Source organism: Talpa occidentalis, unplaced genomic scaffold (genome assembly GCF_014898055.3).
Source record: "Talpa occidentalis isolate TD23 unplaced genomic scaffold, MPIMG_talOcc4v2.1 talOcc4.7, whole genome shotgun sequence".
Classification (NCBI taxonomy): Eukaryota; Metazoa; Chordata; class Mammalia; order Eulipotyphla; family Talpidae; genus Talpa; species Talpa occidentalis.
In genome coordinates, this window is record NW_023605083.1 from 21,797,327 (window position 1) to 21,819,403 (window position 22,077).

The 22,077-nt window shown below is 38.8% G+C and overlaps 1 protein-coding gene across 3 annotated transcripts in view; it reads left to right on the forward strand.

Annotated features, from left to right (window-relative positions):
• Window positions 1–22,077, forward strand: part of GLDC (glycine decarboxylase) — a 102,555-nt gene that overhangs the window by 49,605 nt on the left and 30,873 nt on the right. For all 3 annotated transcript variants that reach the window (XM_037493379.2, XM_037493380.2, XM_054689304.1), the window contains 12 exons: window positions 1,116–1,280; window positions 4,326–4,403; window positions 5,411–5,558; window positions 5,798–5,994; window positions 7,827–7,923; window positions 9,472–9,577; window positions 11,274–11,413; window positions 11,952–12,032; window positions 14,000–14,097; window positions 14,488–14,572; window positions 14,743–14,784; window positions 15,749–15,891. In XM_037493379.2, coding sequence (XP_037349276.1) covers window positions 1,116–1,280; window positions 4,326–4,403; window positions 5,411–5,558; window positions 5,798–5,994; window positions 7,827–7,923; window positions 9,472–9,577; window positions 11,274–11,413; window positions 11,952–12,032; window positions 14,000–14,097; window positions 14,488–14,572; window positions 14,743–14,784; window positions 15,749–15,891 — 1,380 coding nt within the window. The remainder of the gene's footprint in view (window positions 1–1,115; window positions 1,281–4,325; window positions 4,404–5,410; window positions 5,559–5,797; window positions 5,995–7,826; window positions 7,924–9,471; window positions 9,578–11,273; window positions 11,414–11,951; window positions 12,033–13,999; window positions 14,098–14,487; window positions 14,573–14,742; window positions 14,785–15,748; window positions 15,892–22,077) is intronic.

Here is a 22,077-nt window from a genome sequence, read left to right on the forward strand (position 1 = left end):
TCTATTTTTGGGCATTTGGGTTGTTTCCAAAGCTTAGCTATTGTAAACAGTGCTGCTATAAACATAGGGGTGCAGGTGTTCTTTGGAATTGATGTTTCTGTGTCCTTTGGGTAAATAGCTAGGAGTGGAATTGCTGGATCATATGGAAGCTCTATGTTTAGTAGGTCCAGAAATCTCCACACAGCTCTCCACAGTGGTTGGACCAGTTTGAGTCCAAGACACATTTTGAATAACAGACGATTTAGATTAGAACTCATCTCTGTGTTACCTTCTAACCATTTGTGTCCTTCAATTTTGGTCACTATAGAGTTAACTTCCATACATTCCTAGTAACTGTATAGTGAGAATTCCTGGCTAGACCTCTGTTAATTTCTTAGGAACATATAGAACTTCTGATTAGAAGACAAACATCCCCCTAAAACAAACAAGCAAACAAATGAACAAACAGGTTTTGGGTGTCATTAGATTTGTAGCTGTAATATATTGTGAACTGTGAATGAGATTAGCTTTTTTTGCATAGAAGAATTGGGGTGTAGGCCATAGGGGCGTGTGTGTGTGTGTGTGTGTGTGTGTGTGTGTGTGAGAGAGAGAGAGAGAATGGATTCATCAGAGACAGAGTGGGGAGCAGAACAGGTGAACTTAACTGAAACACCTTGGTAAGGAAAGCAATGGGCAAGACAGGAGAGGTCTGTTGCACCATATGTGGGTTAGCTGCCTGGCCAGGTATCCAACAAACTCAGACCTTAGTGGTGAGAGCACTAAAACTTAACCCCTTGGGCATCAGGGAGGTGAAATGTCTGTATGTAATAACATAGGAAGTGAAATTTCTATATATAATAACATAAGTAGGCTCAAGGGGATTTTAAGAGCTAGCTGATAATAAAGATCATTAAAATAGAAGTATAAGATTAAAAAAATAACAAAGGATTATGTTGTTACCATGATTTAATTTTGAGCTTCGTGGCAAAGGCCAAAAGGGAAGCTTACCAATGTAGTATATAATTCTCAAGAGAGGCAAATTTAATTTTCAGGAGCCAGATTCTAAAATGAACATTTTGTGAGCTTTTCTGAATAGTGGTATCACAGTTTGGCCATACCTCTTGCATCCCTCACAGGATCACACAGTATACTCCGTACCAGCCAGAGGTGTCTCAGGGCAGACTGGAGAGTTTACTCAACTACCAGACTATGGTGTGTGACATCACAGGCATGGACATGGCCAATGCATCCCTGCTGGATGAGGCGACTGCAGCAGCAGAAGCCATGCAGTTGTGCCACAGGTGAGAGGCCCAGCCCTTGAGTCCTCAGGGTGAGGGGTGCACTCTCACAGGTGCCCCCCTGCCTGGAAGGCTGTGCCCGTGATTTGCCCCTCTCCCTCCTTATATCCCCCCACATATATATGTATGAGATACATTGTATCATGTCTTTCTGCTAGTTAACTGAGGTAGCAAAAAGACCTAGAATAATAATGGATTTAAAATGCTACAATTGTACCTTAAATTTACTCAATGTTATCTGTCAAATATATTTTAATTTAAAAAGCCACTATTGTTTTAACATTATTTAAGTAAGACATTTCCCTCTTTGCTCTTCTCTTACATAATGTTATATTCAGGGATACTATAGCAACTCTGAGATGATTTGGTGACGAGTGCTCCTCTCCCTGCCATCTTTGGTATGAGGCTTTCATCTTCATGGTCACATGAGGTCACTTGGGGTAGCCCTCTCTAAAGTTGTTAAGAAACCCCCAGTGTACAACTTTCACTTCATGTGCCACTCCTTCCTGCAAGTTAACTGGGGAAATATAGTTTTTTAGATAGGGTCACATTGCTGTCCCCAAATATTGGGGTTCTCTTACTGAGGTTGAGGGGCAGGGTAGATATCCAGTAGAAACTGGCAATGTGTACTATAATACACAACAAAATATTGCCCTCTTTATGAAGAATATTGGATTTAGGCTAAGTTTAATGTTGAATTGCTTACCTTCTTTTCCTGTTTAATAATTTGTAAACATTTCCTATTTCTTCATCTTCTCTCTAGACTGACATTTATTGGCTACATATAAGTACTCACATGCTTGAAAGTACCATTTTTTTTTAAAGATTTATCTATTTATTTATACAAGCACTCGGTACAGTCAGAAGCGCGGGAGGGTGAGAGAATTCACCAGAGCCAGAGCAGGGAGCAGAGCAGGCAGAAGGACCGAAGTACACTGCTGAGGGGAGCAGCGGGCGGCAGGAGAGGTCTTCTTGCCATGTGGGACCCTCCTCTGGTGGCTGGGGAGCAGCCGGGGATCGAACCGGCGCTGCGGAGGCCGCAGGCAGCTTTGCAACCCAGCGCTCAACCGCTGCGCCACCGGGGAAGCCCGAAAGTACCATTTTTTATCTAACCTCACTTCTATTGTTACTGTTTGTCCCTCCTGTTATTAATATTTTTTGTGCATCTTTGTGATAAATCTTTGTCAAATGTTCCGATTATTTCCTGAGGAATCATTTCTAGAAGTCGAATTGCTGGGTCATGGTGTACAGTTAATAATTGCTTTCCAGTTCCTTGTTTCCCTTCATTCTTTGCCTTGTGGGTACCTTGGAGTTTACCTTCCTGGTAGAGTTCTTGTGTAAATGGTCATCTGGTTGGGAAATCTGCCCATATTCATGATATGTCTGTCTGAAGTTTTGTGTCCCTGGGCCCAAATGCCCATGTAAGTCTTTCTTGGCTCCTCAGATCTTTGGGATAGTGTGCCCCAAACTTGTTGGGCAGGTCTGGAGGCTTCTAAGTTCCAGCCATAGATCCTTCTGCCTGAACTTCCCTGGAGTTCAGTTAAGTTTCTTACTCTGGTTGGGGATGGAAAGCCACAGAGGAGTGCTGTCCCACCCACCCCATCCTCACAGTTCTCAACTTTTCACTTATTTTCATCTATCTCTCCTTCATCTGCTTTCTTGATGCTCTCCTAGATCCACACCACCTCTTTTTCTAAATAAGAACTTCATCTCACACGCTCACTGAAATTTCTAATTAATGGTGACTGATTCAGGAGTTTAGTGCTGAACTGATTAGTGTTAATAGGGTACTCACATTTTGCAAATACTTGCTTTGCTTATTTTATCCTAATTCTTTTTTTTAAAAAAAGATTTATGCATACAAGAGCTGAGGTGTAAGCCAGAGGTGTGGGAGGTGAGAGGAACTGATCTGGGGAGCAGGACAGGCAGATTTACTGCAAAACACTGCTGAAGGGAGCAGTGGGTTAGAAAGGAGAGGTGCTGCACCATGTGGGTCACCTCCTTGGCCAGCCCGGGAATCAAACTTGTGCTGCAGTGACTGGTGATAGCTTGATAGTGCTGTCTTTAACACCTGCGCCACCAGGGAGGGCCCCTGTCTCCTAATTCTTATGCCTTTGGACCTGCATCTAATTCTAATGCTTGACAAACAACATGGTGTTTTTTCATCTTTGGCAATTTTTTTTTTTTTTTTTTGGACAATGATGTTTTTGTTTTCATCTTAGGTCATTTAGACTTAGGTAGCTTGTTTCTCCAATTTTATCTAGATTTAAAATGGGAAGATCATTGCCTTGTATAAGTAATCACTTTTGTGTCTCCCCTATTCTACTTCTCTATTAAATTCATGTTTGTTATAAAACAACTTTTAAATTCAAATAGTGTTGAATATAATGGCAAATTAAACCTGTTGTTTCCCAGTCCTGTTCCCCAGAGAAAGCTGCTGTTAACTGTTCATTGTGTAGTTTTCTGGGAAATGAAATGCATAGCACAATATATGTGTATTCCTAACCCTTTTCTTTTTACCCAGGTTTGCTCATCATACATGAACTGTTATGTATCCCCATAGGTTTTGTTTCCTGAAACTATGTACTGATAGAGAGCTACCAGGATTTGGGTCCTGCACTCAACCCTGCTCCTTCAGTAGCTGTGTGACCCTACACATGTTGCAGCCCATCTCTGTTCTTCTGTGGAATGTGACACTTGATTTAGATAATTTCTAAATATTTCTCTAGCAATAAAATTCTCAGATGTCTTTATTAGAAGAGTTAGTGTTTTTCCATTTGTATATAATCACTCCCCTTTCCTTTTCTTTTCTTTTACCTCTATTTCCTCATAATATTAAAAAATTGAAACATTTTAAGACTGATTTTGCTGAATGAGGTTAGAATGGGAATTGAATTTCAGTGGCATGCTACTCAATGTCATTATAACCGACTCAGCATTTTTTATAGCATGCTTAGACTTTCCTATGTACCATTGTGCTTTATAGTCTTAGAAGATACTCTGGTTTCTGTAATGTTCATGTTTGATTATGATTTTCCTTTTCAACAGACACAACAAGAGGAGGAAATTTTTTGTTGATCCCCGTTGCCACCCACAGACAATAGCTGTCATCCAGACTCGAGCCAAGTAATTGATTTTAGTTTTATTTTGAATTCAGGGATATTATCATCCTCATCTCTGATGTTTCTCTCACTTTCTCACTTTTAAAATGATTAGAGGTGAACCTGGTTTAAATGGGTTTTGTTGAATTTTACAATTCCTGCCACTTGTCTTCCTGGAATCTCACTGGTAAATCAAGGACAAAATATACAATGGCTTTAGTCACCCCTGTTTTAATAATAAGTTACTTTGTTGTTTTGCTTTCTTTTTGTGAAAAGAAAATTCTAAATATTAAAACAATTTCCACAATGTTTTGGGAAGGCTGGAAAACAGATGTGAAAAAATGGAACTCATACACACTATGATTTTGTGTGTGCTCCTGCAAACTTAGTTATAGGCAGTCCATAGTACCTCAGTATAGTTTGATGTACATGACAGTATATCATATTTGTTTAGTGTTAACTGATGAAATGAACACAGCACAACTACCACTTGTGGGTGTGTTCATTTGCGTTCTCCTTGTAAAAGCCAAAAAACATTTGCCCCCTAACTCTTTCGCACTGACCCTTCAGAAAGAGTTTTCTGGCATATGATTGGAATTGGATGGTTTTCAGAATGTAAGGAGTCTTCCTCTCTATTGTACTGATGACTCTCCATTCGTTAAGACTGATGCAAGGTAGAAGCAGTGAAGGCTTTCAGGTTACAAGTAGTGATTCTTTAGGCCTAGAAAGTGATGTTGCTGGTTCTTTCTCAGGAGCAGGTTCTAGCAGGATAGAAGGACGCAGAGTGTCAGGATAGAAGAGAAAAGCAGAAGCTGAGTTATTAAATGAACTTGAGTTAGTGTAAAACACAGTTACCACTGAAGAGCCAGGTATAGGATAGGGTGTGTGTGTTTGTGTGTTGAGCTGGAGTGGTGTGGTAAGAGGTGTTGAGGAAGGACATACTATAAATGCTGCATCACTGAAAGGAAACTCTAATTTGATTTTCCCTTGAAAACCAAAAATGTGATTGTTTTTTGTCTTCTCTCTTTCCAGATTTACTGGAGTCCTCATTGAACTGAAATTACCCCATGAGATGGACTTCAGTGGAAAAGATGTCTGTGGAGTGTTGTTCCAGTACCCAGATACTGAGGGGAAGGTGGAAGACTTTATGGAACTCGTGGAGAGAGCCCATCAGGCTGGGGTAGGCAAACGTCTTTTCCTGGGGGTTCATGGAGATGTATTCCCATGTCTAGTTATTCTTCTTATTCTTACTGAGTCTTAATTTCCTTATCTTTATTACCTAAAATGTTAAAACTGCCTCTTTCCTACCTCCTTTCTCCAGGTTTATTTCCTTTCTTGGCTAGAACAGAGATAATTGCTACTGTCCCACTACTCTCTGAGCAAGGTAACAGCATTGTGTTCTCTCTGTTTCCTTTCTAGACTCTGGCCTGCTGTGCTACAGACCTTTTGGCTCTATGTATCTTGAGACCTCCTGGAGAATTTGGGGTAGACATTGCCCTGGGAAGCTCACAGAGATTTGGTGTGCCTCTGGGATATGGGGGACCACATGCAGCCTTTTTTGCTGTCCGGGAAAGCTTGGTGAGGATGATGCCTGGAAGAATGGTGGGGGTAACAAGGTAAAGCAGCACATGCTTCTCACCTTTTATTGTGGTTATGGTTTTTCATTTTTATTCTCCTGATCACAGAAGTTGTTGATTCCTCTCTAAATTTATTTGGGCCATGTTGGTTTGGTTAAGGACATGTCTAACAGATTCAGAAGAGATAATTAATCTCACTGGGATATAACTTAGCACATCTTGTCAAAAACCTTATTTTTTATGCATTTGGAAATGTATGCGTATCATTGGCAAAATATTCATATGGAAGTCATACAAGTGAATTTATTTAGGTTGATAAAAGCCTTCAGAGACTGAATATTTGAGAGAAATTTCAGATCTAACTAGTTTCTTTCTCAAGCATTTTCCTGCCACAGACTTTTGTAAAGACAAGCACAATGATAAATTACCATGCACATATTGATATACATTATTTTCTAGAAAACTCTCAATTAGTGATTTGAAAAATTTCCAAATAGACTTTCCTCAAGTGCTCCTTATTGGTTAAGAATTCAGATCAATATGATTATTACTTGGGATACTTAGTATGGTCTTTTTGACATTTCATAAAAACTGGGCTACTGACATAAGTGAGTAGTCTAAGTAAGTGAGTGCTTTTTTTAAAAAAAAAATATGCATACAAGAGTTGGGGTACAGGGCAGAGCTGTGGGGGGTGAGAGAATTCACCAGAGACAGAACGGGGAACAGAACAGGCAGATTGACCGAAATACTCTGCTGAGGGGAGCAGCGGGCGGGACAAGAGAGGTCTGCTGCGCCATGTGGGTTGCTCCCTTGCTGGGCAGGGATCAAACTTGTGCTGCAGAGGCTGTGAACAGCTTCGTAAGTTGTGTCAACCCATTGTGCCACCAGGGAGGCCCAGTTGAGCGTTATGATAGTGTTTTAAAAATACTATCCATTGTCACTTGACAAGAAAGTACACTTTGGTTTTTAATGTAAAATAATAATTTCTTCAGGTATTACATTAGGTTCTTTCAGTATTTTTTTTTAAAGATTTATTTATTTATACAAGCACTGGGTATAGTCAGAAATGCGGGAGGGTGAGAGAATTCACCAGAGCCAGAGTGGAGAGCAGAGCAGGCAAACTGACGAAGTTACACTGCTGAGGGAAGCAGCGGGCAGCAGGAGAGGTCTGTACGCCATGTGGGACCCTTGCTGGTCGCGGGGGATCAAACCGGCGCTGAAGAGGCTGCGGGCAGCTTCGCAACCCAGTGCTCAACCGCTGCGCCTCCGGGGAGACCAAGGTTCTTTCAGTATTCTTCAGCACATCATGCAGAGAATTTTATAATTAAAAAGAGTTAATATATTAATTAATGTCTTTGGATTATATTGAACTTCTTACTTTTTCTAAAAATTAGAACCTAGAGTTTGATGAAAGAAAGAGCAAGACAACTCAAACTTTGTTTTTACCCAAATTTTCACTTGGGTTTTCAGAGATAAGTGGTATGCTCATTAATATTCCTGACAACCACATGATCAATTTAGATTTCTATTACCAAAATCCTCTGTCAATTTCCCTTGTTTTTCCTGTGTGTGCCAAGAAATCAGAATAAAACTTAATCACCATCATTATATTAAGCTGGATAATTCCAGGGAAGTTTTCCTTTTAAGTTTTCTAAATGTATTTACAAGGTCAGTGCCTCAAATTCTCAAGACATAAACTAAAAGTTAGTGTCTTATTTACAACAGGATATTTTGGAAATTGTTTATAACCTTGTACCCAAATAAATTTGCTTAATTCACTTTAAGCAGGGAAGGAAAAAAGCATGTACATTTATTGCAACCTCCTAGTGCTGTGATTATCTGTGATAACCAGTGCCTTATTCTTGGTCCAGAGATGCTACTGGGAAAGAAGTATATCGTCTTGCTCTTCAAACCAGGGAGCAACACATCCGGAGAGACAAAGCTACCAGCAATATCTGTACAGCTCAGGTAGATCACATTCCTGCCTTGGCCACTGAAATCTTCCAGTCTATAAAAAATAGTTTATCATTCACTCATTTGTTCATCTACTGAGTAGTATGCACACCAGAAATGTCAGGATCTTAGTAAAATAGCTTTGTGGTCTTGTCATTATATATTATACTATGTACAGTATATGCATACATATATTAATATAGTACATAAATGCAAACAATATACACATATAAATATAGTGTATGTTACTGATATTCTGTGCATGTACACGTTCATTATGCTTTGCAAATACATTCTTGGCCATAGGGTAGCTCCGTTATGTGTGGTGATGGGAGTATATTTTTTTAGGGCAGAGATGATAGCCTCCAGGATGCAGTGTGGAAAGAAAAGTGAGGGTGCTTGAGGTGACTGTGCTTGAGGGCATGATCCAGATTGGCCCATTGGTGATAGTCATGGGGTATTCTTATTTGGAACTCTTGAGAGGCATCCCTGAAATGGGTGGGATAAAAGATGAAGAGTGTTCTGGGATGTTCAAGTTGGTCAAGGCCTCAGGTCATGGGGGACGGTATTTTTTTTTTAATTTCTGAAAATGTCACTGAATTTAAAAAAAAAATCTTTCTACTGTGGTATCGCTGCAGATATCTGAATTTGCATCATGTCCTGTTCTTTATATTTTATTTCTCACCTTCTGCTACAGCAAGCAGTTTTTTCATCTTTTTCTAAAGTCAGGTGTATTGAAGTGTAATTTATACCTTATGAGCTCTTTTATTGAGGCCAACTAACCATCAAATTCACTCATTTAAAATATATGTTTTTTTAAAATATCCGTGAAATTGGACAAAAGATGGAGAGCATTCTGGGACCTTCAAAGTGGCCAAGGACTCAGGTCAGAGGGAATAGTGTTTTCCTAGACCTGTCCTCCCCTGAGAATCTTGGAGGAACATACCTGGGCATAAAATCCATTCTAGTCATCCTTTTTGCCCTTTCTTATGTGTAATCATCTTGGGGTCCTTCTTTGTTCCTCATGCAGGATTCTCTCACTGAAGCATCCCTAGTGCTGTCTGTTTCCCTTTTCTAAGAATTTCAAGGCCATTCCTTTCTATTTTCTATTGCACTAGAACACACACTTCCCTATAAATATTTTTCTGAGACCTCAATTTAATAGTGAAGAGAAATATCTTTATGAGAGAAAGTGACCTTGTTATTAGTAGGGAATGTCAGTAGGTTCTGGTTTTCCTTTCCTAATACATTTGCAAACTCATTTTGGTTTTATATCCCTGTGCATTTTCATCTTTGGTAGTCCTTTCACAGATTCTCCACTTATCTCTTGGTTGGAATTCAGCCTCTAGTGCTTTATTTAAGCCCTTAGAATTATATCCCCTGAATGCTGTATTCCACTCAGATAGTCAAGCAGGCTATAAATTGTCCTTAGCAATTAGAGAAAATAGTAAATCCAATCATTTTGCTTTGTCCCTGTTTTTTATTTTGGTATCTCATGTCAAGTAATAATCCTTTTCAATAATTGTCTTAACACATAGTTGAACATCATTCTTTGTCCTTTAGGCCCTGTTGGCCAATATGTCTGCCATGTTTGCAATCTACCATGGTTCCTGTGGGCTGGAGCATATTGCCATGAGGGTACATAATGCCACTTTGATTTTGTCTGAAGGTGAGTCAGTTATCTGTTTTAAAAATTGGGGGCTGGCCTCCCTGGTGGCACAGGGGTTAAATGTCTCAATGCTATCAAACTATTGCCAGCCCACATGACACAGCAGATCTCTCTTGTCTTGCCCACTGTTCCCCTCAGCAGTGTATTTCAGTAGATCCACTCTGTCTCTGGTAAATCCTCTCACCCTCTGCACCTCTGGCCTACACCCCAGTTATTGTATGAATAAATAAATAAAAACAAATCTTTAAAAAAATAAAAATTAGGAACATAACAACAGTAAGTAAAATTGAAAACTCTAAAAGTCAAATGAGGAACTGGGAAAAATATTTTCAACATTAATGTAGACTGAGTGTTAATGTTTTTAGTATACGGGGCTTTTAATTACTACCCCTACCCCATACACATGAAGGAAAGAACATCCGGAGGGAGAAATGGGCAAAATACATAAAATTTAATTTTTTAAGTGATAAGTATATAAATAAAAGAACCAATGAACATGAAATTTCAATGTAACTATTTTTTTCTTTTGTAAGTCCAACTACAAATTAAACGATTTATATTTTCTATAGCAGATGTAGTCCCTCTTTCTACCATCCTTTATACTTTTTCAGCCCTTTCTCCTTTGCTCTTCCTCCTCAACCTCAGAAATCTTACTTCATATATTAGTGTCTGCTAGCTTATATAAGCATTATTCTTTGTTGATTCTTCTGCATTACTGTTTTACTCATGAATATGTAAATGTCCAATATTTATTTGTCTGTTTCTGATTTGCTTTATTGCACATAGTTCCCTTGAGTGCTTTCCATTTTGCTATAAATGACAATATTTTGTCTTTCTGAATAGCTGAATAGTTTTCCATTGTGTGGATATTCCATGTCTTCTTAATCCAATTCCCCATCAGTGGGCATTTAGGTTGCTTCCATGTGCTAGTTACCATGAACAAAACTATAATAAACATTGTAGTTCATAGAATTTTTGAGTTGATGGTTTCAACTTTACTTTTAATCAAAGAAATATAAATTGACAGACCAAAATAGAATTTCTCTCATTACATTGGCAATGATTAAAAAAAGAATTCTGATTTTGGTATGATTTTATGAAGGTACTTGAATAATATGTGTGAAAAACTTTTTAACTGTCCCTACAATTTGATCCAGAAATTCTATTCAAGGAATATATCTAAAAGAACAATCAGATTAGAATATAAATGTGTAAAGGATGTTCACCAAAACAATGTTTATAATAACACAATCTTAGGAACAATGTAAATGTCTACTAACAATCTAAAGAATGGTGCAGCCATGTTTCAGCATTACAAAGCCATTAAAATTAATGATACAGTTATTGACCTAAAAAAATCAAAGATGTTTATGATACATTAAAATTTTAAAAGGTAAACATATACGTATGATGTCACACACACACCACTTCTAGAGGAATGCATGGCAAAATGTAACCAATAGTTACTTATGGATGGTGGTTTTCTCTTCCTTTCTCACATGTATTTCACAATCTACTGTAGCATGGTAATTTAATTTAAAAAATTATTTAATTTTTTTAAATTAACCATGAATCCACTGAGTAGGACCAGGAACAGACTCTAGTAGGATTCTCCTCTTTATTTCTCTGTGAAATGTCAATGGCAAAGGATCAGCTCCTGTGCTGGCTGCTGGTTACTTTCACCTGTCTTGTCTAGGTCTCAAGAGAGCAGGACACCAACTCCAGCATGACTTGTTCTTTGACACTTTGAAGATTCAGTGTGGCTGTTCAGTGAAGGAAGTCTTGGGAAGGGCTGCTCAGCGGCAAATCAATTTTCGGCTCTTTGAGGATGGTATGGTAAGTCAGTCTTCCAAATTTCTTTTCCAATTCTCTAAAAGTTCATGATTTTTCTCATTAAAAGCCTTCCACAATGTTGGAACTTTGGGTACAGTCATTTTTTAAAAACAATTTTATTTTCCTATTGCAATGTTGTAGTCCTTTCAAACAAAGAATAGTGCATTCTCAGTTTTCCTTTAGTGCTGCACTTTCATATGTGGGCCTGTTAAACATATTTTGCTCATAATATTCTCTGTTCAGTGAAAGCTGTGATAAGTAATTTAGTAAAGTAAGTTAGGGGAAGAAAAAGGTATGCAATATCAGCGAGTACCCTGCAGTCAACTGTTTCAGTCCAGGGATGGCCTGCAAAGCTCTAACCCTTGTGAAGCCTGAGAGTTGCCTTCCTCTCCGGGCCAGCTTGGTTGTAATGGCTCCTGTTATTTTGGAATGACTGGATTTTGTCCCGTACATTCTTTGCATTCATCTCCCTTGGTGTTTCTCTGCTGGTTTGGAATTTACAGCTGATGTTTACTCCCCTTTTGTTTTTGTATTTCTGTAGCTTGGTATTTCTCTTGATGAAACAGTTAGTGAAAAAGACCTGGATGACTTGTTGTGGATCTTTGGTTGTGAGTCATCTGCAGTAAGTAAAATTGAAACATTCCTACTGACTATTTGAGATGATGCAAAGATTGCTTTGCCTGTTGTGAATCTGAGTGTGTGGGAGAAGGAACCCAGGAGTGACAATGGTCAGACTATTGTCAAAATTATGTTAGTGATTATCCCTGTCCCTGTCACTGGTGATAGGTGAAGGCCGTTGCTTTGTGCAGCCAGGCTAGTTGGAAGGATAGTCAGTGGTATTTAATGGAAACTGTCCCCAGTAAAAAGATTCATGACGCTGACATCTTGGTTATGTTGATTCTGGGGAAAGTATGATACTCATGTAGCAAATGCTTATTGAATACTTAATTGTCAGGTACTGTGCAAGGATAGCAGTGACCTTGACACCCTCATGGAACTTACAGTCTAATGGGAATCCACACAAACAAGTATAAGATTACAGTCAAGTTGGATGATGTGATAGATAATGTTGGAAGAAGTTCTCTGAGTACAGAGGAAAAGTTCCTAACCAAAACTTGCAAGAAATTGTCCTAAGCTGAGATCTGAAAGATGAGTAGGGTTAATCCTTACTACACTTAGTAAGGTACATTTGAGAAAAAGAATGGGACTAGAAGGCCTTCCAGACATTGGAAAAGCAACCACAAAGGAGGCTAGGAGAGAGAGAGTACATGGGAACTAGAAGCAGTTCAGTGTCACCAGTTTCATTCCATGGAATGAAAGTGAAAAAGAAGAGTCAGTAGCTACCTGGATCAGTAGCAAGGTGTTAACCACAATGTACTATGTAGCCTGCTGCATAGTAAGCACTCCAAACACATTTGTTGAATGAATTAATGAAAGGTAGCATTTACAGTAGAAGTAGAAATAGGTTCCAGAGTACTGAACAATATTATCCAGGTTGTCTGTGTCCTCTTTGACAACAAATGTAAATCATCAAAGACTATAACACTGTTCTCTTTTAAACTTTAATTAACAAACTACTGAAAGCATCTTCCTTCTGGAAATCTGCTCTAAATTTAATCTGGAAGTTCCATATGTTCAAATAATATTTACAGAGCACCCACCCAGGATTCTAAATTGTTACCACCCTGGGGCAAAATGAGGAGCAAGTCATGTATTCATTTATATAGCCCTAATGTGAAACCCTTATTAAATATATGACTTTCAAGTATTTGCTCTTTTTCTGAGAGTTGTCGCTGCTCTTGATAATGCACTTTGATGCACAATAGTTTTAATTTAATGAAATCCAATTTCTTTCTTTTTTCTTTTTTTTCCCCTATGGTGTCATATTTAAGAAACCGTTGCCAAATCCAAGGACATGCAGATTTGCCCCTATTTTTTCCTTAAGAATGTTACAGCTTTAGCTTTTAAGTTTAGATTCTTAAATCATTTCAAATTAATTTTTGTATGGAAATTCTTCATTACTCAGAAAACAGGGAGGAAATGTCAACTTTTTTCAGTAAAAATCACATTTTTCCTTATTTTTGCAAAGATGAACAGAACCTTTTTTTAAAGATTTATTTATGCATTCAAGAGCTGGGGCTCTTTTATGGTGTGGGGGTGGGGAGTAAGAGGATTCATCAGAGACAGAGTGGGGAGCAAAATAGGTGGATTGACCAAAATACACTGCTAAGGGGAGCAATGGGTGAGATAGGAGAGATCTGCTGCGCTGTGGGTCACCTCCATGGCCGAGGATTGAACTCGTGCTACAGCGGCTGTGGATGGCTTCATAGTGCTTACACTTAACCTCTTGCACCACCAGGGAGGCCCCTGAACAGAAATTTTAAGAAAGGTATTCTGAGAATTGCTACAATTCACAATTCCTGATACCCATCAACACACCATGCTAGACACCCTGGAAAACTGGGGGAAAGGGATAGATTGGGAATTTCTGGTTCTCTATCAGAATACACACTGGCCTTAGCCTGGAAGCTAGAAGCGTGGTTCCAGGCATATTTCTTGCTCTTTAGTTTCTGTGATCTCTCCATGCAGGAGCTGGTTGCTGAAAGCATGGGTGAGGAACTCAGAGGTATTCCAGGTACTGCCTTCAAGAGAACCAGTCCATTCCTCACACATCAGGTGTTCAACAGGTTTGTATGGCTTGTGTAACTTCTGCATTTTGTTCCATGGCTTGGGAGCATAGTAGAGAAAATCCACTCTTGACTTGGGCAAAACACATTTCCTGGCAGCCTTGCTCTCTAAGCAGAATTTGGAAGCAAAGGTTGTCCAGCTCGAGTTCATACCTAGGAACTCAACATCCTCTTCTCCCCAACCTTCCTCTCATGCCTCCAGACAGCTTCTTGTCCTAATACTCCCTCTGAGCTTCAAGAGGGGCTGTGCTCTTCTGGCTAAGGATTTGTTAACTTGTTCCCAATCGTCCAATTTGATCTGTATGTTGAAGGTAGAGCTCAGTGTGTCTGGTCTTTCGGATGTGTATGAACTCATTTTGTTGGACCTAACCATGTCTATTGTGTTCACAGCTATCACTCAGAAACAAATATTGTTCGTTATATGAAGAAATTGGAAAACAAAGACATTTCCCTTGTTCACAGTATGATTCCACTGGTAACTGTTGCCTTCATTCCCAGTTGTGACCCCACCTGATCTCACCTCAATGGGTCACATCTAATATTCTGCAAGAGGGATGAAGGGGTGGCCATGAAGGGAGATTAGAGGGCTGAAAGATAGATGATAGGAAATCACTAATGCGATACATTTGGATTTTCTTCTTAAAGGGCTCCTGCACCATGAAGCTCAACAGTTCATCTGAACTCGCAGTAAGTAGCTTATGTCTATTAAAAAGGAGGTTAGTAGCAGCAATATTCTCACTTGTATATAAGAAGTTAACTGGAGAAAGCTACTAAGACTTTGATTTAAAACTACATTAATAATGCTTAACTTTGCTAGTCAATAATCTATGTAGAAACCCTTATTTTTCATAATTTTATTTAAATTTGAGTAAAAATTATTTTTTATTAAATGTTATATTTATACCTTCCTGTCCACCCACCTCCATGCCCCTTTATTAAATCTGCCATGTTAGAAAACAACAACCAACAATTTGTCATTATTAAGCTCTGGTAGAATTAAGAACCTTAAATTTTCTTTCTAGAAATCCTTTCACAAAGATAGAAAAATAGAGATTTGAGGCTTTAACTTAATTCTTATATCAGTAGAAAATTTGCATAACCTACTGTTGTGGTTTTTTAAGTATCTCTACTAGGCTGGGATCCATTTTAGCAAAGTCATCTTATTATTTCCCCCTGTAGTATTATTTTGTTGCAACAAATCACTTCAGACAAAGGAAATAATTTTGTGTTAGGGATGCTTTTTACATTTACTTTTATGTTGGTGTCTTGTTCTGCTTAACAAAGGGATAAAATAATATATAAGTTATGTAAGTGTTTGCATAAACCATATTTGAAGCAACTCCTAGGATTTCATTGTATAAATCTATTTATCAGCCTTTTTGTTTCTGAAATTATAGAAAAAGATAATTCTTTGTAAGTTTCCTTTCTGGGTTTTTGTACCCACGTGTAAAATGAAGATATTAATAACACTTACCTCTTAAGACTGTGGTAGGACTATAAATAAAGTTATGTATTTAAAGTGTTTAGAGCCATACTTGACTCATAGTAAGCGCTTTTTATGTTAGTTTTTGCTATTATCATTGTTGAAGTAAGTTGTGACTACTATTACAATATGTATTATACATATGCTTTCTTTCCTCTTGCTTTTCAGCCTATCACATGGAATGAATTTGCAAACATCCATCCCTTTGTGCCTCTGGACCAAGCTCAAGGATACCAACAGCTTTTCCAAGAACTTGAGAAGGATTTGTGTGAAATCACAGGCTATGACCAAATTTCTTTCCAGCCTAACAGGTCAGGAGACTTCTTTTATTGTTTCCTTTAACTATTGTATAACACTCACTTCAAAACTTAGGGCTTAAATTTCACATCATTCTGAGTGGACAGTTGTACTGCACTGGACTGAATGACTAGACTTCCAAAGTGATCTCATTAGCCTGGTTGGCAAGTCAGTGAAGTTGTTGGCTGGAAGTTCACTTGAAGACATCAACCAGGACTTTGGTTGTTTTTCTTCTAGGTTTCTTGTGGTTGCTTGAGCTTTCTTGTGGCACAATATCTAAATTCAAAATGGGATGGCCTAAGATGGCAGGATGTGGGAGCTGCAGATCTTTTAAGACCCACTTTCTGAGGTTACACAGTATCACTTTCAAAGCATTCTGTAAAAGCAGGTTATGTGGCTAGCCTAGATTGAATGTGGAAGGGGACAACACACAAGTGTGGATATTGAAAGTCGTGGTCCACTGTGAGCCATCTTGTAAACTCTTATGACTTTTCATGATGTAGTTCATAAGGATTATAGTCAAGCACACACTAACTCCTACAAACAGCAATGTCTCAATCTAATCATGTCAGGAGAAACTGGATCTAGGTTTCTTCAGTCACTTCCTTTGAAAGTTTTTTTTCTCTCCTGGCCTTGGTCTCTGTCTATAAGAATTTGAAGAATAGTAAATCTTCTAAATCTTCTCTCATATCTCCTTTGGAACTCATTAAAAATACAATCCCTGGAGCCCACTCCATATTAATGATGAAATTTTCTAGGGATTAGGAATAAAAATCATTCAGAAGCAAGTGATCTTGATAGATCACGGAATTTGGAATCCACTGGATTTGTGTTCTGTCTTCATGGGAATAAATAATTAGGTAGGTAACTGGTTGGTATGTAGGTAGGTAGACAGACATAGCTATAAACACAAACATGTCACCAGTGTGACTGTTAATATCTTTAAGCATCTTCAGAAGAGGAGTCACATGTCTGCCCTAGGTACTCTGCCCTCCTCTACCCAACACATGGATCTCCACTTGCAGCCTCAGCATTGGTCTCACCTAGGAGTTTAGAAATGCAGAATTTCTTTTTCAAGATGTAAAAGATCAAATTATTTTAAAACTGAGATGTTTCTTGTCCACTTACTGAGACATAAAGTAATCAGATCTTAAGCAGATATTATCAACCCTTGCCTCCTGTTTGGTGACTTAGATTATATAGCAAAACCATGCACTTTGTAAAAACAATTTTCCCTCTAAAATACAAACCTTTCAGGAAGAGAGCATATGGCAAATAAAAGGATACGGGGCTTTAAATAATAGCTTCTCAAGCCCTCATTTCATAATTGGAAAGGAACGTCTGACATTCCCCAAATCCTTTAGCATACCTTCACTAAAATGTCATCATTCAACTTTTAAGATATTTTTTAAGGAAGGAACCTTAGTGAATTTCTTAACTCGAAACAACAATATATTGTGTTGAAAATAAACAAACTTCGGGGCCTCCCTGTTGGTGCAAGGGGTTAAGATGCAACCTATGAAGCTATTCGCAGCTACTGCAGCATGAGTTTGATCCCCGGCCAGGGAGATACCCATATGGCGCAGCAGACCTCTCCTGACTCGCCCACTGCTCCCCTCAGCAGTATATTTCAGTCAATCTGCCTGTTCAGTTCCCCGCTCTGGTGAATCCTCTCACCTCCCACACCTTTGGCCTATACCCCAGTTCTTGTATGCATAAATAAATAAATTTTCAAAAAAAAAAAAAAGAAAAGGAACAAACTTCACCCCTTACTGATAAATTATTATAACATTTTCTGTATCATATTAGAGAGTACTTTTTTAAAACTATTTTAACTCTAAAGTCATTAGCTCTTCAGGTAAATTTAAGTCCAAATCAGGGTTCCCACATGACTCATCTATGAGGAAGCTTGTCTTCCCTTAAGGCAGGTTTGCAACCCTGGATGGAAATTAGACTCATGGTTAGTTTATAAAACTCTATAAAACTCACCATGTACATCACAATTCCAGACTGAGACATAAACTCAGTGGAGGTCAGGAAGAGATGCAAGCATGAGTCATTCTTTAAAATTCCACAGGTAATTCATCTTGCTTCGAAGGTTGAGAACCGTGGTGTTACAGGTTTCTCTGTTGCTTTCCTCAATATACCTGATGTTCTTTCTCTGTCCCACTCTCCTTATTCCTTTGATTGGTGGTGAGATTCAGTAGGCCACCCCAGTCTTGTGGGAGGGAATGAAATATATACCAGAATATAGTTCCTGGAAGCACTAGAGATTCCAAGTTAATTGCTCCCATTTCCAAAAGCCAATATGAGAGCACCAGGAAATGTGCCCAAAGTTGAGGCTTAGATGAGGGCTATTTCTAGTCCTAAGCAGAGGCTTCTCCGACAGATCAGGAAATGCCTCATTCTTCACTGGGAAAATATAGGGACAATGCTTCTAGTGAGTAAGATGATTTGATGTCTTAATGTGGAGAAAACAGGAAGGGCTATGCTACACATTCTTTTTTTTTAAGTTTTATATTTATTTATTTATGCATACAAGAACTGGGGTATTGGCCAGAGGTCTGGATGGTAAGAGGATTCACCAGAGACAGAGTAGGGAGCAGAACAGGCAGATCTACTGAGATATACTGCTGAGGGGAGCAGTGGGTGAGACAGGGGAGGTCTGCTGTGCCATATGGGCTAGCTCCCTGGCTTGGGATTGAACTCATGCCACAGTGGCTGGCAATAGCTTGATAGTACTGAGACTTTAACCCCTGTACCACCAGGGAGGCCCTCTGTGCCACATATTCTTTATGTGAATGATTTTATAGTTAACGTGTTATAAGCAGGGCTTATTTATGCTAATCGTTCCACAGTGCATTATAAATTCCAAGTTTTACAATTATCCTATATAGCAGATGTTATAATTAGCCTATAGGACTAGTTATCTATTTGATTAATTCATCATAACTTACTTCTGGTTAGTTCCCACTCAAATCTAAGGGACTAATGCAGATTTCACAAACCCCACAAATTTTCTTGACTACCCTGAGATGAGGAAGGGTTTTTTTGGTCAGTCACTAAAGTTATATTCATAAAATAGAGCATGCAGTCACAATTACAACCAAGGGAGTGTTTCCAGGTGTTTTCGTTTATACCTGACTAACTGCAATAAGTTAGCATGTCTGTAGAGTTCTGCAGTCTCATCACCAAACCATTGTGACTCTAGATGATTCTTTTCCTCTTTTGCATGATATTAAAAAAATAAATATGGAATAATATTTAGGAAGTAATAATAACATCCTGTAAATTATAATTTTTTTATTCTGGTAAAATTTGCGATACAAAATATCATTTTAAAACATTTTTAAGTGTATAGTTTAGTGGCATTAAGTCCAGTTTGTTTTGTAACTGTCCCCACCCTCCATCTCTAGAACTTTATTTCCAAAAGTAGAAGCCATGTACCCTTTCAATAATAACTTCTCATCTCCCTCTCATCCCACCTTCTGACAACCTGTATTCTACTTTCTGTCACAATTTGACTAGGTATGTCACATAAATGTGACAATATGACATTTATCCTTTGTGTGTCTAGCTTATTTACCTAATAATATGCCTTCAGGTTTCTCCCTGTTGTAACATGTGTCAGAATTTCCTTCCTTTTAAAAAGCGAATGATATTCCAGTATATCTATAAGTCACATTTCATTTTTCCATTCATCCACCAATAGACACTTGGGTTGTTTTAACTTTTTGGCTATTGTCAGTAATTTTGCTGTGAACATTGGTGTAAAAAAACCTGCTTGAGACCCTGCTTTCAGTTCTTCTGGGTATATACCCAGGTGTAAAATTGTGGAATATGGTAATTCTATGTTTAATGAACTGATGTACTGTTTTACAAATCTACCCAGAGGCATAGATGGAAAGAGGTCTACAAAAGGATGGACATTCAAATAGTTATCTCAGAGTGGTAGAATTTCAGGTGTTTTTACTTTTTGTACTTGTGCTTTTTTAGATTAATAAATAATTTTTAAATTATTAAATATTTTTTAAAACTATGACATATATTATTATACAATCAAAAGAGAGAGTTTATTTTTATAGTGGCAATAATGAGTATTATGAAAATGTTCAATACCTGGCAAGAGGCTTACAAATCATCCCCACCGTGGGTCTCCTGGTCTCAGTGGGTTTTTCCATAAGCTGATGAAATGATGAGGTCTGCTTTGAAGTTTGCCCTGGCAATCCAGACACCTTGGTCTTCCTTAGCAGCAACACAGTACTCAAGCACAAAGTGAGGGAAACTCAGTTCCACAAAGTGCAACGGAGTCAAACTCTGTAGATCAGTTCTGCAATCTCATTAATGATATTTAACATTAAGTGGACTTGAAATATAACTCTCCAGTTCCTAAATGACTAGGAGAAGTGGAGTTTCAAACATGAACCTGAGTTTTTGACCCTGATGTCTGCCCCTCAGCTTTGCTGTGGGCCTAATATACTGTCTTCCTGTCCAGTATATATCTGAATTATGCTAATAGAAAGCTTTTATTCTTTCTCTCTTCATCTATGAGTTCCTGCCTAGATAGACTGCTATAGGGGCTTCAGTAGATATTTTTTATAAAAGGGACTCATCAGGTCAAAGGAAAAGCTAGCACCCAGAATAGGTGAAGCTTCCAACACTGTTATGTGACTTCCTGCTTAGTCATGATGTAGTTTTCTCTCCTACAAAAGGGAATGTTTTATTATTTGATTTGATAGAGGAATGGTCAATAAATTTGGATGTTAAAGGATTTTATAACCATAAATTACGCCGAGAAATTTTTGGTTCATGTAGCTAAATCCTCACTTCATCTATTTCTTGTACTTGAAGAAGCTTGTTTCCTATTTAAATGCTCCATCTACAAACCCAGAGAGCATTTCCTGCTTGTTAGAAAAAATACCCTTTAATTACCTTTTTATTTCCTAGTGTGTCCAGCATGACTTTCTTTGACTTGTTCCTTTTAACACTCTGACACTCTTAAAATGATTCAGCAGTTCACAAATACACTCTAGGAATTTTTGTGTTAAAATTATGAGGGAATGTTTAAGGCAGATAGAAACAGTAATTAACACCTTCCACAGATATCTAAAGTAAAAGACAAGCTGTAATTATTATTAGCTCACTTGGCTTATAAGGGTGAGGAAGTTTTTTTTTTTGTCTTTAAAAACTGCAAACTGTCATATCGAATGTAGATAGAGCTGACAATTGCTTTCCCAGAATCTCCTCCTGGGAGGATTTTTTTTTTTTTGTGGGACCCTCGCAGTTGGCTGGGGATCAAACTGGCGCTGCAGAGGCCTTGCAAACCCGCGCTCAACCTCTGTGCCACAAGGGGAGGCCCCTGGGAGGATTCTTTTTTTTTTTTTTTAAGATTTATTTTTATTTAAACAAGCACTGGGTACAGTCAGAAGCGTGGGAGGGTGAGAGAATTCACCAGAGCCAGAGTGGGGAGCAGAACAGGCAGAAGGACGGAAGTACACTGCTGAGGGGAGCAGTGGGCGGCAGGAGAGGTCTGCTGCGCCATGTGGGTAGCTCCCTGGCCGGGGATTGAACTCATGCTGCAGTGGCTGTGAATAGCTTTATTTTTTATTTATTTTTTTTTTAATTTTCTAGAGGCATGTCTTATTTATCTATTTGTTTGTTTTGTTTTGGTTTGGTTTATACATGCACTGGGTACAGTCAGAAGCCGGGAGGGCGAGAGAATTCACCAGAGCCAGAGCAGGGAGCAGAGCAGGCAGAAGGACCGAAGTACACTGCTGAGGGGAGCAGCGGGCGGCAGGAGAGTTCTGCGCGCCATGTGGGACCCTCCTCCGGTGGCCGGGGAGCAGCCGGGGATCAAACCGGCATTGCAGAGGCTGAGGGCAGCTTCGCAACCCAGCGCTCAACCGCTGCGCCACCAGGGAGGCCCGAAGATTCTTAAATGAAGGTGTAAACAGGACACAATCAATGGCTGTCCAACCTTGTGGAGCAGGAGAATCACCCGTGATCCTGGCAAATTGCTGAGTGTCATTTCCAGAGTTTCTGATTCAGTAAGTCTGGATTGGAGCCTGAGAAATTTCATTTCTAACAAATTCCTAGGTGGTGTTCATATGCTGGTTTGGTCACCATACTGTGGAGTTCTCTGGGGTTGCAGGAGTTCTTAGTCCTGGCTGTGATTAGAATTCTCTGGGAAGCCTTCAAAG